The sequence below is a fragment of the Amphiura filiformis genome, chromosome 1, assembly GCF_039555335.1.
Source record: "Amphiura filiformis chromosome 1, Afil_fr2py, whole genome shotgun sequence".
Classification (NCBI taxonomy): Eukaryota; Metazoa; Echinodermata; class Ophiuroidea; order Amphilepidida; family Amphiuridae; genus Amphiura; species Amphiura filiformis.
The window spans coordinates 36,623,973-36,641,930 of record NC_092628.1 but is presented as its reverse complement, the minus strand read 5'-3'; the positions used below and the strand labels follow the sequence as shown (position 1 = coordinate 36,641,930).

At 35.1% G+C, this 17,958-nt stretch overlaps 1 protein-coding gene across 2 annotated transcripts in view; it reads right to left on the bottom strand.

The window, feature by feature from the left end:
• Positions 1–3,133: 3,133 nt before the first annotated feature.
• Positions 3,134–17,958, bottom strand: part of LOC140146433 (transcription factor CP2-like) — a 43,915-nt gene continuing 29,090 nt past the window's right edge. Inside the window, exons 10-15 of one of the 2 annotated variants that reach the window (XM_072168285.1) lie at positions 17,303–17,396; positions 16,110–16,200; positions 15,128–15,177; positions 12,380–12,522; positions 11,118–11,169; positions 3,134–8,471 (exon numbers count right to left, since the gene is read on the bottom strand). In XM_072168285.1, the coding sequence (XP_072024386.1) occupies positions 8,434–8,471; positions 11,118–11,169; positions 12,380–12,522; positions 15,128–15,177; positions 16,110–16,200; positions 17,303–17,396 (468 nt within the window). In that variant the 3' untranslated portion in view covers positions 3,134–8,433. The remainder of the gene's footprint in view (positions 8,472–11,117; positions 11,170–12,379; positions 12,523–15,127; positions 15,178–16,109; positions 16,201–17,302; positions 17,397–17,958) is intronic. The other variant, XM_072168293.1, reaches the window with a different exon arrangement.

Below are 17,958 nucleotides of genomic sequence, written 5' to 3'. Positions count from 1 at the left end.
GCCCCCCCCCCCCATTTGATATTGCATGTATAACGTTCTATGTTCAATTGTTCATCAACTGACCATTTCCATTTATTGAAGGCAACCCAAATATCTAGATTTTTATCAATTTTAATGGCCATTTAATCTAATGATATTAGTTTTATGAGTGTAGATTAGTGGCTAGACATGGGATTGATGGCATCATATCCCACAATGCAAATTGATTAAAGTGACTTTCTGATGCAGGTGGTGATTACATTTGGCAAAATATCATTAAAACTCCTACTGCACGATGGGTAGGTGTATTATATATTACAATTTCCCCAACAAATTTGCCTGGCCTAATTGAGTGTACTTAGCTCTCATCTTATTTACTCAGAGTATATTAGTCAAAGACATATGTGCTAATAACCTGTACACACAGAGTGTGTACTCAATTGAAAAATCAGGAACAATTATATACAGTGTTTCTAAATCAATGGTATAGTTTTACAGTTTCTCTCTACTAAAAGAAACTTTAACCATTAAAACCAATTAACAAACATATCATCAAAAGTAAAACATAATCCGATATAATTTTTCTGTTGAACAAACTTTAACAAAAACGTCACACAATGATACCAACTCTATTACATTTATTCCTGTTTATAAATAATAGCGACTACAAACACAATTTGAAAATTTGGATAGGCCTATAATTTTTCACATTGAAGGAAGGACGGACGGACAGATCTTCAGACAGAAGCGTTCTTATTATCTTTACTCTATTCCATGGCGTACGACAATAAAGCACACAGGTATGTATAATGTTGATAAGCATACTGCCATGTAATATAAACCACACACTTTCGTTGATTAAACCCATTTTTTTTTCAAAAGTCAATCTCCAGCAATGTGTTACAAGTGGACTTTTATACATACTGGATTTCAATCAATGTGTTACAAGACTCAAATCCTGGACTTGGGTGGTTCTTTCATACATGCTATTTTTCACATGCTCAATAAACACAGAGGATGACTTTGAGTTGTTCTTTCATACATATGACAGGCCTATGTATAGCAACAATCTCCCATGCTTAATTCAATTTGGCCAAAGTATGGACTTGGGTGGGTTTGTATTCATATATTCAACTAATTGTGAATGCACGAGGTAGAAAATGTGTGAAACTATGAATGGAAGACAAATGCATCACAAGCACAATTTATACATGCAAATGGAAATGTCAAAAATAGAATAAGTCAGAAAATGATGACCCTCTTAACATTCCTATACAGTCAGTCAGCACAATAATAGGGTAGTTCATGAATCATCAAAGTGACGCTTGATTTCATGGCAACCATAATGACCACAAGGATATTTTCTTCATTTTGAGATGGCAAATGATGCAGAAGTAACTAAGTTATGAAACTAAAATCTGTGAAAGGTACAAATTCAAAAGCTGCAACCCAATTCATGCAATTAGTTTGTACACATCATGCATGTCATGAGTTTTCACTTTCCATCAACATGGTCAAAGTTTAGAGTAGCAAGCCTCATTGTCCACAGCACTCACTATGGTTGAATAAGGTTGTCATGTGCACAGAATTAACCAATAGGTGTGTAGCTTGTCAATCTTCTATCAGTGTGTACCTTACATCAATTTCATGTACTGCTACCTTATGTGCTGACTTCATATTAGCTTCATACTGACTTGAATGATAAGATGTACTTTCACATTTTTTATTTTAACAATACACACTACGCAATGCCAAACTATTCGTCTATTTCAGCTAAATTTGCTTAAGATAGATCACTACAGATGATAAATCACAGAGATAACATGAATATCACATGTCCTTGTATACTATTTACAATAACCCTAGTTGTCCGGGGGTGCTCAACTTAAAAAAATTGGGTAGGGGTGTGCAGTGTGGAGCGCCAAACTTAGGGAACTAAGTACTGACTTTTGGGTAAAATAGGGGCTTGAACTGAAATTTCAACATTTTTTTGTGGTCTGTTATTTTTGGGCCATATAAGCTTTAGAGCCATTTTTTTCCATTTTTGAGCTAAAGAGCTACAATTGTCCAAGTTTGAGGCTCAATGAACATGATGCAAATATGGGTCGTAAAGAACTGCTGGAGAGCCTGAAAATGGGACCCTTGACCACCGCACATACCTGTACCACCTTGACATGTGAGTGACCCCTGGCGTGTTGCCCACCATGATGTAAAGGATGGCTGTTCAGATTTGATGACGCAATCAGCATTATTTTGACAAACTTCTGCGCTCTGCATTAATTAGCTGATGCACATTGAAAAAATCGTAACTCCATTTTATATTCACTGGCATGTAGAAGGATATCACTATTATAGACCAAGTTCTTAAATTGTAAAATCTACAAAGTATCCATCACTATGTAACCAGTGGGGGGCTTTGGGTGCTGAAGCCCCCACACTTTGTTAAAAATCATGTAAAATCAGCCGTTTTTTGCCATTAGGTTGATTGTATCACAGTGTATCCCCCTAGAATTCCCACTTTGGGTATAACTTATTATTTAGATACCGGTTAATTATTATTTTAGTGTCAAGTGCGAGATGAAAGCTTGTGAAATAAAAGGTAAGGTTTGTTCTAAAACCTGATATTTCTTTCCAGAATATCACTTGCTGGAATCACTGAACTGAACAGCAACACTTCAATTTTAGCAGTAAAACATGTTGGAAGTCTGTTTAGAACATAAAACAATAAGCTTTTTGGCTTCGAATAAAAAATTTCATCTTTGCAATATTTTGGCAAAATATGGCAAAAAAGCAGAATTAGCCAGGAAAACACTTGCAGCATAAATTTGTTCATTATTTTTTAAGATGTTATGATGTTGTAGAAGTTTAAGGGATCTAGAATGAGCGTTTATGGCGTTTCGACAGTATTTTTTGTGGGACATGAGAGCACCTCAGACGTGTCGAATTGCATTCTGAATCTGAAGCATGTCTTCCTGATATCAAATAATTTTCATTTTTGAAATTCACGATATAATACAAATTTTATGACAAATTATTAAAATTTGATATTTTTCAAATTTTGATATATAACAGTCCTCGAAATAAATTTATAAATCTAATGATATATTCTTAAAGTGTATGTAGCTGGGAGGAAAAGCAGACGATCAATTGAAAATTTTGACCTTTTATATTGAAGATATGGATTTTTTTCCCAAAAAGACCTATTTTTTTTGGTGTTTTATTAGATATCAGAAGGACATTCTTCGTATTCAGAATGCAATTCGATATGTCTGATGTGCTCTAATGTCCCACAATAAATACTGTCCAAACGTTCATACCCCTTCCCTTAAACCATAAAAGTACACCTTGAAACAAAACTGATTTCAGGAAATGTATTGTAATTTTTGAAGTGATTGAATTGAAGTTGTAAGAAGTCATGCAAACTTGCATGTTTTTGGCCCATTTCCCCTCATATTGCAAAACAAGTAAAAGTTGACTTTTATTGCCAATTAGATCTAAATAAAGGAAAGAATTTAGCTATGTTTCATTTGGCAAAACAAGATATTATTTCTTTAATCCCCAAAAATTGGTGCTGTATTTTTCTAGAACATATAAACAGGGGTAAATAACAGTGCATCAAACACAACAGACATTTCTTGCCAATGTCCATCTTTAATTCAAGGAGTAGTAACCATAACAGATAATATTGTTTTCAAAATGACAAAACAGCTGCAGGACCAAACTCTGATAAATGTGAAATAGTCCATCTGATGTGCATCACTCCTTTTTACATTCAAGTTCAATTTCTTTTGATTACAAGAAATAGACAATTCTGTATTTCAATATTACAGCACAAAAATGTCAGAACTAAAATAACATGTTATTCTGCCAGCCATACCCACATAAAACTTGTGTTTGATTGTACCACACACTACTCTTATTAACATGGGGTGTTAACACAGGGAAATACATACTATTATACTACAGCTATAAACCGCAACTTATTTGATACTGAATTATAACAAATTAGGCGCATACTGTTAAATATCTATTGCACTGAATATATGGCTTGGTGATAAAAAGTAAATGAGCAAATCTCAGCTAAGCCTTTTATGTTCTGATGAATTTTAGGGGGCTGCCAGATGTTCTCTTATGTGGACCTGTCCCTGCCTACTGCTGAAGGTACATCATTCACCCATAGAGAAAACTGCAAATAGCAGAATTGAAAGAGAACATACCATCAATTTGCCAAAATAAATAAGTGCACACATATTCAAAGCATAAACTTACTATACAACAGAGGTGATTTGTGTCTGCAGCTTTAAGGGGTACTACACCCCTGCCCAATTTTGTGCTTATTTTTGCATTTCTCTCAAAAATTATAGCACATTGGTGACAAGTAAGATATGTATATTATAAGGGCAAGGACTACAACTACTGCACTGTAAATTTTATTTCAGCATAGACAACAGTTGTGGAGTTACAGTCAAAAATGAGGGAAAACCAATATTTGATCGATAAATCAATAACTACTTGCCTTGAGTTGCTGAATTTTCAGTGCAGTAATTGTAGTCCTTGCCCCTATAATATACATATCTTACTTGTCACAAATGCGCTATAATTTTTGAGAAAATGCAAAAATATGCACAAAATTGGCCAGGGGTGTAGTACCCCCTTAAGGTCCTAAGAACTTTTGTCTACATCATCATATGCACTCAAACAATTCCAATTTTTAATGTTACACAACCTCAAATCAAATTACCAAGTATGAAAACCTATTGTGACAAGCAATGCTCCAAGTTCAACCCAAATTTTAAGGTAATAAAATTAATTTCTAGCCTATAAATCCCTTTGACTAAGGATGTGTACATCTGTTACTTTAAGGACCCCTTATATTATGCACTTTACCATGAAGTGCAAGCAACAAGTTTTAAAACAGTCTTCAAAATTTTGTTTGTTTCCTGAAACACTGAATATACAGAACAAATTTCTTAATACAAATCACCTTTCCTACTAGTGGTGACATGAAGGCATATTTGAGGTTCCTTCAACATGATGTGCTCCTCAAGCACAACTATTTTACTACCACACAGGGTAGCTATTCATTGTTACTGTCTTTTATTTTAGACTATATTTAACTTTCAATAACTGACAGGGACTCAAACCCACAACCTACTGATTACGAGACCACCACCCATAGCAGTATACCACGCAATCCATGCCAGAAAAGAAGGTTGTTCTTTTGTAATACTTGAATCAATACATTTAAAGAATAAACCACATATAATTATAGCTTAATAAATGTGTATCACTTGTTGAGAGTGAAATTGTACAAAATTATGCACGCATGCTGATGAGATGTTGATGCGTCTAATGCACGAGCCCCGAACAAAATTGTCACTAAAAATGTTGGAAAATGCAAGCAAATATAAATGCATCACCCCGCAAGTAAAATGAACACGTCCAAAAGCACTGCGCGTACTACGCGGAGTGCGCGGCAGTGCAATTGTACAACATTTATGCACGGCTAGTAATTTACTAACGTTTGCTCTGATTGGTTGTCACTGTCTTGGAGTGTATGAATAATGAATAGCGCCTCTATTGAAGGGAGGACAAATATTGTGATCCAGGAGCAACATGTTGAAGAATCTAAAATAATCAACATGCAAGTGGGAATTTTGTGCTAGATACATGTAAATACTATTTCCATAAAGAAATCAAACCACATAACTCATATAATCTGCTTGCCAGTAATAATTAGGATTAATATCACATCAATGATGAACATGTTACATGCAACTCATACAGATTGTTGTCATTTGATTGGCTGGCCAATTCATTTCATTTCATATGGCTGTGAAGCAGGCAACTACAAAGTTTTTCCGTGTACTACAATTTGAAGCCAAAACAAAAATGACATCTGGTAGTAAAAAGTTGTCAAATTGCCCCAACAGTTTTTTTCACATAAGACAAGTAGGATTAAGTGGAAGAAAAGGCATTTTATGAGTTCTATAAAACAAATATTAAATGCTTTATTCGTTCAATGAAAAGAATATTCTCTGTTCCATTCAATTCATCAAAGACTTGATTGGATCAGTCCATATTTCACCTCATGAAAATATTCTTACCATTGTAAACATTCAATATTTATACACTATACTCCATCAAACTAGAGTAGAATGAAGTCCTTGCTATACTTTGGTTTACCTCAAGTTCTGTAGTGACGTAGGGGGCATATTTCAGCTAAACACAGTATCAAATGATACTGTTAATTGTGCAGAGCATACAGGCATGCATACAAAGGCAGTTTGTCTGCACACTTGCGCCGCAACTACATCAAAGCATTGACATCACTATGAAACTTGAGGTGCTTTTACAAAACTCTAATACTAAGGTGCTGATAAACACCCAAGTTTACATGTAATATCCAATGACCACCCTACAAAATAGTGATACATCCTTTTTTCACACACAAACACAAAACTGTGTGAAGATAATGTATATGCATAATACTTAAGGTCGGTAGTACCCGACTTTGTGCAATTTTTCATGATTTTGTACATTCAAATGTTTTACTTGTAACAGTGATTACTAAACAATTTGATTTACAGAGTGAATGACCCATCATGTTATAACTGTCTATGTCTAGGGTCACTACAACTAATTGAACTTAAAGGGAATGTAAATTTCACATGATTGTTGTCAGCTTTTTTGTACAATGTCAAGATATTGTGTCAATAACACTACTTGACCAGTGCATCTATGCAAAAGCAGCAATTCTTGGCACCAAGCTCTACATGCCAAATATCTTAAAATAAGAATTTCAAAACTTTGAAAATATACACTATTTATAAGACTTCATTTCTTTCATTTACTGTACTTTTCAATGATTCAATCAATTTAAACAAGTTATTGCATGTATCTTTACCCAGCTGGATATGATCACTTACAATACAACATTACATTTCAATATATTTGATTATTATAAAATATGAAGCTTTTATCTAAACCATGCATTTGTAATATTACAGTTTACCTGTGCAAGATTTTCAAATACTGCATGGGAGCACTCCTTTTGTGTTGATGCTTGTGACAAGCATTGCGTGACGTGGTATACCCACACACTGAACGACCAATGCAGCTGATAATTTGTTGAGTCACACAGTTCCTTATTATGTACTGACAAGTATGATAAACCGATTATGAACTTAACAACTGGCTTTCAAATTGTACCGACATGTTTATTTATGTTCTTTGACACTCAAAGAGCAAGAAAAAGCTTCATATAATATAATAATAATGGGTGTTTTTTTTCTAATATTATAGAAATATCCTTAAAGTCAGTTGCAACTGTTAGTTCTGTTCAAGTAAGCAAAGGGTTTTTGCATATACCATTTTCAAAATTTCTTACCATCTTACAGAATAAAGCCAAAACACCACTAAAGTACAGTAATAATTCTAATTGAATGAACACATCTTTCAACAGCTGTACTCAATCCAACCGCGATCGTATATTGCGTATTTCAAACTACAACATGAATGCACAACCTTGGATACAATACAACCAATCACAAGAGCGTTGGCATGGTTGGATTCACTTTCGCATCACTCGCACACTGTCCCACACGCTGGCATCCATCGCGCAGTGTACGCAAAAAATCATCACGCTATGTCAGGCTGTGTTCATTCAATTGGAATTTCCACTGTAGTCTGCAATGGACTTGTATCTAACAAATTTAACATTTGATCAAGTTTCATATTATCACAATTCACATAATAATGTCATCCCAGCAATACTGTATTAAGAATAAAACAGCACATTCTTTAAAACACAAGGCCTAATTTTTCTTATCTTAGTGCTTAATCCAATCTTTTAAAATCTTCTAAAAAGAGAAAAATGCAAGTGGCTTCAGAAAAAATAGAAATCTGTAGATAAATTGTACAAATGTTTCTATACACAAACCTAAATTGTGGAATTAGTAGGCAAGTCTAACCACAGTGAGACACTCAGACATGCACCCCCATTTGATCCAACCATGCCACAGGAGCCATCAATATGTCTGGACAGTAACCAACAGTACAATTATTGCTGAAATCAGCACATCCTTGATTGCAGGTGACTTAAGCTTATAAATTCCCTATTTTCTTATGTTTACTATTATTTTTTATTCCACATTTTTGCCTGTATCACAATTGCTGTGGTTGGTTGGAACAAATTATGTCACATTACTGGTGCCTCCTTCTTTGACTTCACACTTGTAACTCTGTGTAACTCTTACGTTCATAACAAATTCACAAACCATCTATCAGCCACAATGTTAAAAGACCATCTACTTACTGTGATCTACACCATCTCATTGTACACAATCATACAAAAGTCACTTGCATGAAAACACCTGATAAACTTGTGTACACAGTACACTTATTCTTATACATCATACATATCTAAAATCAAGTTGTGCATGGGGCAAGCTGTTATTTCATGATGATGGTGTAGGTATCGCCCTCTGGGTCTGTAACACATAATAAAGAGAATGACATGTAATTAGAGAATTGAATCCAAGAAATTCAAATCAATAATGAGGCTCAAATTACAGAATTGATCAAAGATGATAGAAATGACTCCATAAATAATATACACTATTTCATAGAGCAGAACACTTAACATTAAGCGCTGGTCTACCCCAAGGTCAAACAACTGAAGGATAAACAAAACAACATTGTGGACATATTAGATTAATGTTTATAAAATTCAGTTGTTAACCTATTTCATAAACAGGGACAGATTTAAGCGGTGGCCCGGTGACCCGGGGCCAGTGGATTTTGCGTCGGGCCAGTAAACTTCCAACAATACTGGCCCGGCGGGCCACTAGATTTTTGAGCCTCAACACATTTGAGAGATATAATCAGTGATGGCCATATTAGCAGTTTCTGCTCCATCTGTCATCTGTAATTTATACCTTTATTTTTAAATGATTTTCGTATATTCTTAATTTTGTGTTGCTAGCAAGTTGGAAATATACAGCTGCTTTTTACGTCAATAGTACTAGGCCTACATACTACTTCCAATCTCTTGCGTGCTCTATCTTATGATGATAGCGATACCGCAAAAAACACATATTTCTAGGGTACTCACAAAGGATTCCTTTGTGAGTTAAGGCTTTCTGATTGTCAACCCTCGATTTGAACCTTTGTGAACTTTTGGAACTAAAAAAGGCAGGACTACTGACTGAATTTGTGTTAGTGACTACACTCTCTACATTGAGTACATTCAGTACAAAACAAATTAAAATGTTAAGGTTTGCTTCAGTATAAGCTACTATAAAGGGTTCGGATAGCAAAGTTTCCACATATTTTTTTGTGGGAGAGCGCATCAGACATATCGAATTGCATTTTGAAAACGAGGATGTCCTTCTGATATCCTAAAATTTTGATTTTTTTGAAATTCGCGATATACACATTTCATGACAAATGATCGAAAATTCATATAGATTTTTTTCCCAAAAACACCAAAAAAAAGGTATTTTTTTTGCAGTAGAACATATTGAAAAAGCTGGGCCAGTAAATTTATTGCAGGGCCACTAGATTTGCCATTTCACTGGCCCGGAGGGCCAGTAGAAAACTGAAACCTAAGTCTGTCCCTGTTCATAAAATAGAAATATCCATATCCACCCAGAATATTCCCCCAAATGTTGGAAACTATGAGCAAATAGAAATTATGCAGCCACCTCCACAGAACATGAATTATTCCTATGCGATGAACACGTTGGAAAACACTGCATGTAATACACCAATAAAAGCCAGTAGCTCACATGCATTGCTTTCTTCTGCTGGCCATTGCTTTTTGCGCATTGCTTTGAAATCCATAATGCACACTAAGTCACAGGTCCAATTATATATCCCACTGTGATATGTACAATACTGGTTACAATAAGCCAAACCCTAAATAGGTAGGTATATGGTCTTAATCCTGTCATACCTCCTTAAGGAGGCTGTGTACTCTCAGACATGCATGTAGTAAAAGTGCAATAACTTCGCATAAGACATATAAAAGTATACATTTTTATGAAGGCAAGACATCAATAAATCTTAATATAAATACAGATTTGGGGTAAAAACAACAATTATGAAGAAAATCACAAAAAAGTGAGTTTTTGGCAATATTTGTTAGGTACATCATAACAAAAAAACACTCTTTCCAAAATATTTTATTTTGTTTTTAGCTCAATCTTGAGGCTCCATTCCAAAAACAGTTTTTTATTTTTTGATATTGGCCTTATTTTTTGAGATATTGACCATATAAGGCATCAAATTGAACTTTTAAAATTCACAAACGCCTATTTGCACAAAATGATGCCTAAAATCGGAAATAGACCAAAATATAAAAAATGAGAAAACCGTTTCTTGAGTCGATCATGCTTTTTACGATGATCATATTTGCTTACCTATAGATGCTGTATTTATTGAGTTATCGTGTACCTAAATCGTCATTTTACCGAGAAAATGAACATTGAAATAATGGCTGTTGAAGTTTAAAGTGGTCACATTTTGCACTTCAATCGAATCTCGCAGGAGAATGCGGCAGTTTTAATTTTTCTACCTTACATTACATACACATCGGGTAAATCCACGGCCCCTTGAGAAGTTTGAGCGAAATCCATTCATAACTTGATATTTAAATCGGGGGAAAGAAATTAAAAAAACCCACATTTTATCAGCTAAAACGGAGCCATTTGACCACTAGGTTTTTGTGCTTCCGTGGTGTTTCCATAAGATGCGCCACGCATGCTGATAAGCGTCGTGTATGCGTAGCGTATTTGTGCGTTAACAAATTGCGCGATACGCAACGCGATGCGTTGTTGCACGTGTGTACCCTGCTGGTACAACAAAGATTTTCTTGCCTTTTCAATTTCAAACACGAGTGGAATAGTGAAATAAAATCCTTAAAATATTGCAGTTGGAGTTTACAAATCTGGATTTTCATTCCTTGTATTTATAAAAAAACATAACAAAGTACAAACATATCAAAAAACTCAATTTTGCGAAAGAAACAATGTCTAGAGTACACAGCTGCCTTAACCTTTGGTTGGGATCATTTTTCAGTTAAATTTTACGGATATTACAAATAAGTTGACCTATATTTATCAATCATGTCTTACCTTTTACAGTTTGTAGAGCAAAGTTGCTTTCTTCTGTTAAATTTTGAACCATCTGTAAATAATTGGATGAGGAAATAAAAATGAAAGCTGTGCTTCAGAGGTGTTAGTCTCCTGACTTGTGCATCTCTCATCAATCACCATCTCAGCCCATTACTGCTAACACATTACATTTGGCATGACAAATAATTCATAATAATAAGCCATCAGAAACAACTTTGATCTTTGGATCGACTGTCGATGCTGCTTCAATGCTTGTTATTAAAGAACTAACACCTAATTAATCAGAATTACTGCTAAATTTATACTTTTCAATATTCATACAGGCAAAGATTTATATGTTATCACAATTAATAATGGTCAACTAATTAATTTCATCTTGATCGAAAGATCAAACTAATTTGTTTCTATTGCCTAAGTAAGGCGTATTAAGAAAAAAACATGATAAAAGCTGGAACACTAATAAGCAAGCAACAAAATATAATAAAGTGAATAGCAAAAACACACAAGAGAAAAGCTAACCCATCCACCTGTCATGCAATATTGCAAGATGAAGGCACAGTGAAGGCTTCAAAGTGAATGAGCAAACACCATATAGGTGCCATAGGACAACCTTTGCCCCAGCCAAAAACCAACAAAACTATAATATATTAAAACATGAGAATAACACATAATCCTTTCTTTTTACTAGCTAATTTCATTCGTTCTCCATTTTGCAACCCAGTTAGCTTAGACATATGTGACGTGATCAAGCAAAATCAGTCGGAACTCGGAAATATTAAATTTTCAGTTTCTTATAGAATAGTAAAAAGCATTTACAAAGCTGGATTTTGCAGAAAACCCCATTGAAATTGAACAACCAATTCCAAAGATATGAGCAATTTAAGAGTTTCCAAAACAATAGGAAACAAAAGGAAATATTTCCTTTGTTTGGCTATATCTCAAAATCAATATTTTTGAGTTCCGACTGATTTTGCTTGATCAAGATCACATATAAGCCAATTTATTTGGCTTGATTAGTTGTCTGTTAACCTTTACTGGTTTGTCTTGGATATTTGCTTTTCATCCAACTTCCTAGCATTAGAGGTGCCTGATCCCTGGGTAGATCAAGATTCAATTATTCATTTCATTCTGGGGTACAGGACACAGATCTCCATTTTGAAGTTGAAGCGCATCTCTATACAGACAACACCAACTTTCTAATGTGGGCCCCGAAAATACTGACATTTATTTATTTACTTATGATACAAAACCAATGAGCTCACCTCGTCTGTACAGAGGACTCTGATTCCTGTAGGACCTTGTCGTAATATCTTAGAAATCTGCTGTGGGTTTACATTATACATGGCAGCAAGCTTGGTTTTCAGTTCATTTTCTAATGGTCGCTCTAGATACATGGCATGGTACACTGTGGAGAAACATAACATATATGCACAGATTACAAACACACCACTGGCCTGGCACTGTAACTAATGAGACATCATGACCTATCCAACATGGCACTTTTTTCTATTAATGCTTTTTCATTGCTTGCCATCTTGATTGATAACTTGAAAGATGATACTATCTTGAATTAAAAAAGTGAAGGAGCACTGGGATTGACATTTCTTGTGCTACAGGGTGAGTCAAAAAAACTGCAATAGAGCAAAGAATCAATATTTATGTAAGAACCAAGTCGAACTTTCCCAATATTGAACAATTCTATAAATACTACACTCAATGGCTACCTTCTGTGAAAATATGAAGTGAATCGCGACTACCGGTTTATTTTTATGAGTCCTTTTGCTGCGATACCCAATTTCGTTATTTGTCCACGAGGTACCATGTATTTTGAATGAGAGCACACAGTGCACGGTAAAGACACCAGATCTGAAACTGACATTAACTTAAATAAGGTTGTTTTTTGCGTTATTTTAATTTCTTTTTTTTCTGTTCAAACAAACTTTCTAACATTACTTTAAGTCCTTCATACCTCACTCGACTCCAACACCAGTTTTTTTAAATCCCAATACGTCCTACTTTTTGGATATTTTGAAATTCACTGCACTTCAATTTGCGCGCATTTCATTTTGACATTTGAAAACCCACCTACAAATTTGTATCTTTTGATAGAGAATAAACATCTTTAAAGTAAAGGTAAAATGAAAATAACAACAAATAATGTTTCTTCTCCTTAAACAAGATCAAGGGCAATAACACTTTGGGTGCTCCATTTTATTTTAATGCCAATGAGGTTAAGAAAATGGCAGTTGTTCCAAACCTACCTAACACAGAGTGGGCTGACATTCAAATTTTAGATGTCTCTTGGACAAACATTAAAATTGGGTAGCGCTATAAAATGTGTCATAAAAACAAAACGGTAAATGCTAAAACCTTACTTTTTTCACACAAGGTCACTGATGGATATACCATATATAAAATGTTTTAAAACCTAAAAAGTTCAACTCGGTTCTTAAATAAAAATGGATTCTTTTCTCTATTGCACTTTTTTTGACTCACCCTGTATTAACTTCAAGTAATTTTACTATTATTTTAGTTTCATACAAAAATCACAACTCTGAAAAGGTGCATCTAATAATCACAGATCACACAAGTTACCTATGGTTTTTTACATTGATGCTGTACAAATTTTTATGGTTTTCTTACATTGATACTGTGAAGTTCTGATCTTATCTTAAAGATGCTTCTTGTCTGTCCGTCTGTCTGCCTCTCTCTTGTTTCCATTTTAGCAGAAAAATCTCATACTTTCACAAAACCTTGGTATGTATCATTTCATTCTGTGACTTGAATGTTTTCTACACATAAGCATCATGTGTTTAGGTCAATGAGGTAGAACCAAAGAGTACCAACTCCAACTTGTTTGCATGTCACTGGAGGGCAAATAGTATACCTCCCAATGAGGTAGAACCATGAGTACCAACTCCAACTTGTTTGCATGTCACTGGAGGGCAAATAGTATACCTCCCAATGAGGTAGAACCATGAGTACCAACTCCAACTTGTTTGCATGTCACTGGAGGGTAAATAGTGTACCTCCCAATGAGGTAGACTCATGAGTACCATCTCTGACTTATTTGCATGTCACTGGAGGGTAAATAGTGTACCTCCCAATGAGGTAGAACCATGAGTACCAACTCCAACTTGTTTGCATGTCACTGGAGGGCAAATAGTTACCTCCAAATGAGGTAGAACCATGAGTACCATCTCTGACTTGTTTGCATGTCACTGGAGGGCAAATAGTGTACCTCCAAATGAGGTAGAACCATGAGTACCAACTCCAACTTGTTTGCATGTCACTGGAGGGCAAATAGTGTACCTCCCAATGAGGTAGAACCATGAGTACCATCTCTGACTTGTTTGCATGTCACTGGAGGGCAAATAGTGTACCTCCCAATGAGGTAGAACCATGAGTACCAACTCCAACTTGTTTGCATGTCACTGGAGGGCAAATAGTGTACCTCCCAATGAGGTAGAACCATGAGTACCATCTCTGACTTGTTTGCATGTCACTGGAGGGTAAATAGTGTACCTCCCAATGAGGTAGAACCATGAGTACCAACTCCAACTTGTTTGCATGTCACTGGAGGGCAAATAGTATACCTCCCAATGAGGTAGACTCATGAGTACCATCTCTGACTTGTTTGCATGTCACTGGAGGGCAAATAGTGTACCTCCCAATGAGGTAGAACCATGAGTACCAACTCCAACTTGTTTGCATGTCACTGGAGGGCAAATAGTGTACCTCCCAATGAGGTAGAACCATGAGTACCAACTCCAACTTGTTTGCATGTCACTGGAGGGCAAATAGTGTACCTCCCAATGAGGTAGAACCATGAGTACCATCTCTGACTTGTTTGCATGTCACTGGAGGGCAAATAGTGTACCTCCCAATGAGGTAGAACCATGAGTACCAACTCTGACTTGTTTGCATGTCAATCAATAGCAATCACATAATCATCAGTAAAAAACAAAAACTAAAAAACAGTAATGCTATAAGCATCACACTTAGCTTACCTTGCTCATGTTCTTGACACACATACATAGTTAACCTTGGCCGCACATGTCTAAAAAAGAGAAGCAAAAATCTCATAAATTTATCAACAGAGACTCCAAATGAATAATCAAACAAACTAACAAGGAGCATAGGATGCACAATGTACCATCAAAAGAACCCAGTTAAGGGGTCAGTCACCCACCTTTGCATAGTATTCTTGTGGGGCCTGAGAGCACATCAGACATATTGAATTGTATTCTGAATACGAAGAATGTCCTTCCGATAACAAATAATTTTGGTGTGTTTTTTTTAATTTGTGATATGATACAAATTTTATGGCAAATTATTGAAAATTGATATTTTTGATATTTAATAGTCCTTTTCATAGTAAAGATATACTTTTCCCCAAAAGACCTACAAAATTGAGTTCTTTTAGGGAAAAAATCTTCAATAGAAAAGGTCAAAATTTTCAAATGATTTTCCTTCCAGCTACATACACTTTAAGTACATATCAGTAGGTTTATTAATTTTACTTTGAAGACTGTGTTAAATATGAAAAATATAAAAAAATATAAATGTTTAATAATTTGCCATAAAATATGTTTATATCGCCAATTTCAAAAAAATCAAAATTACTTGATATCAGAAGGAGATTCCTTGTATTCAGAATGCAATTCTATATGTCTGATATGCTCTCAGGTCCACAAAAAAAAACTGTGCAACTGCAAACGTTTTTATCTGATCCCTTAATTGTTCCTTTATTATCTTCTCTGCATATAACTCATAATGAGATCCTGAACATGGCAAAATATAACCATGTGCAAAGCTATAACCAATCATACAAGTTTCTGATAACATCTCTATTGCCATTGGCTGGATGAAATCATTATCATGCATGTACCCCATACAGCACTGCTTTTAATTTCTTTCTAGCTATAAGCATATTTCTCCCAAGCATTTTCTTTTGTGACCACTAGGATTTATCTTATACTTGCCCCCTACCTTTCTTGCAGAGCATTATTGAGTCTAATCCCATCTGCCGGACCAAGGATTTGAATTAAATCGTCTCGTCCCAATCTTAGTAAATCAGCACCTACAAATAAAGCAAACATGTTGACACAACATTTCTATATTGACACAATATTTCTAATATCATACAAGATCACAAGAGGAAAAATTGTGTGGACTTGTAAAGATATGATGAGTGATTGCTGGAGTGTCTACCAGCATGTGCCCTGCTGTATTTATCAGAGTACCTCATAAATAAAGGAAAGTCTACAGAATTACATTCAAGTACTTTTTCGCAAGATAAATTAACAAAATAGTAAAAAAAAAGAAGTATTAGAAAGGGTTCTAGTGCGACTCTCGAAAATTGTGATTTCTTAACAGTGCACCACCAATCGACAAGGAAAACTTTTTATGTGACCAGGGGTCAATGTTAATGTTTCAGGTCAAAATATACAGGCCATGACACACAATAGTGCAAAATATGGAAAATAATGTCAAAGCTTCTTTCGATCTCAAGTTATAAAATCTGTACTTAAGAAGAGATACTAACTACAGCTTCATGTAAAATGTCTTATTTTGTCTTAATACATAGCTTTGACTTAACCACTAGAGGACTATATTAGTATATGTTGGTGTTGTGTGGCCCAGTTGCTAGAGTATTCGATTGGACTCATGATTGCAATGTTGTGGGTTCAAACCCCATCTTGGCCATTGCCTCCAATAGACCCAATCATTGCATTGCATAAAAATGGACCATCAGGCTATGTTTCTATACAGAGCTAAAATGTTTGTAAAGAAATTGACCTTGTGTCAGCTTAACGTTATAGCAGTCATCCCTGTCGAGTTCCTCTGGGAATACATACATACATATATCTAAGCTACTAACAAAGACATGTGCAAAAACCTGAATTTTAATGATTTTCCAAATAAGCAAATCTCTGAATGGGCCTTTAAAAAAAGGGGCAGAAGCAATGTTAATTAAGCTTGTTCAGCAAAATGTGTGCTAAAGTGTCATGACACAGAATTAATCAGCCAATCTGACCCAACTTCATAAAGTGCATCTCCTCCAGGACACTCAAGAAGAGAATACGCACATTTGCTGTTAGATGCAGGTCCATATTTACAAGTGCAAAAACATTTTCACATGGTGCTGATTCTCACACAGGCGTGCATTACATACTACTTACCAGCAAAATTTTGAAATAATTTACAGAAGGCCCCAAATCGGTTTGTTTTCAGCCACTCTTGTGTTTGCTGAATGTTTGCATGGTGTGGCAGAGCCTACAGGGTGTAAAGGTACAAAGAAGGTTAACGTAAGACTTACAATAAATTAACATTAAGATTTAAATCAAGTATTTTATATTAAATGTACCATCTGCACTTTGCTATTCATCCTATATGGCAGTGAAAATTTATTATAGAGAAAAAAAAACCTTTTTACATGTCTGCTCAACTACCTAAATGCACAAGTACAAATGTATGCAAGGGCAATCTATGTAAGTTCAAATAATCTCAACTATATTTGGACATTTCCCCTTTTGTATTCTTCACTTGTGCTCTTTAGATATCCTAAGTAGACGTACATAAATTTTGCATTCGAATGAACAAAACATGAAACTGGCCATTAAATTGGAACAAAGTGATGCGCTCATACTCAAAATGTGAAAATGACACAACACAGAAAGATCATAGTGATTTAGAGTACACTGCCCAATACTCAAAAGGGTGCAGCACACATGTAACTATCCACCATAAATTGGCTGTTATGTTGGTGTTTCACTTTTTGGCTTTACAATGATATATTACATGTCCCTGTTGCTTGTTTGCAACATATTATAAAAAA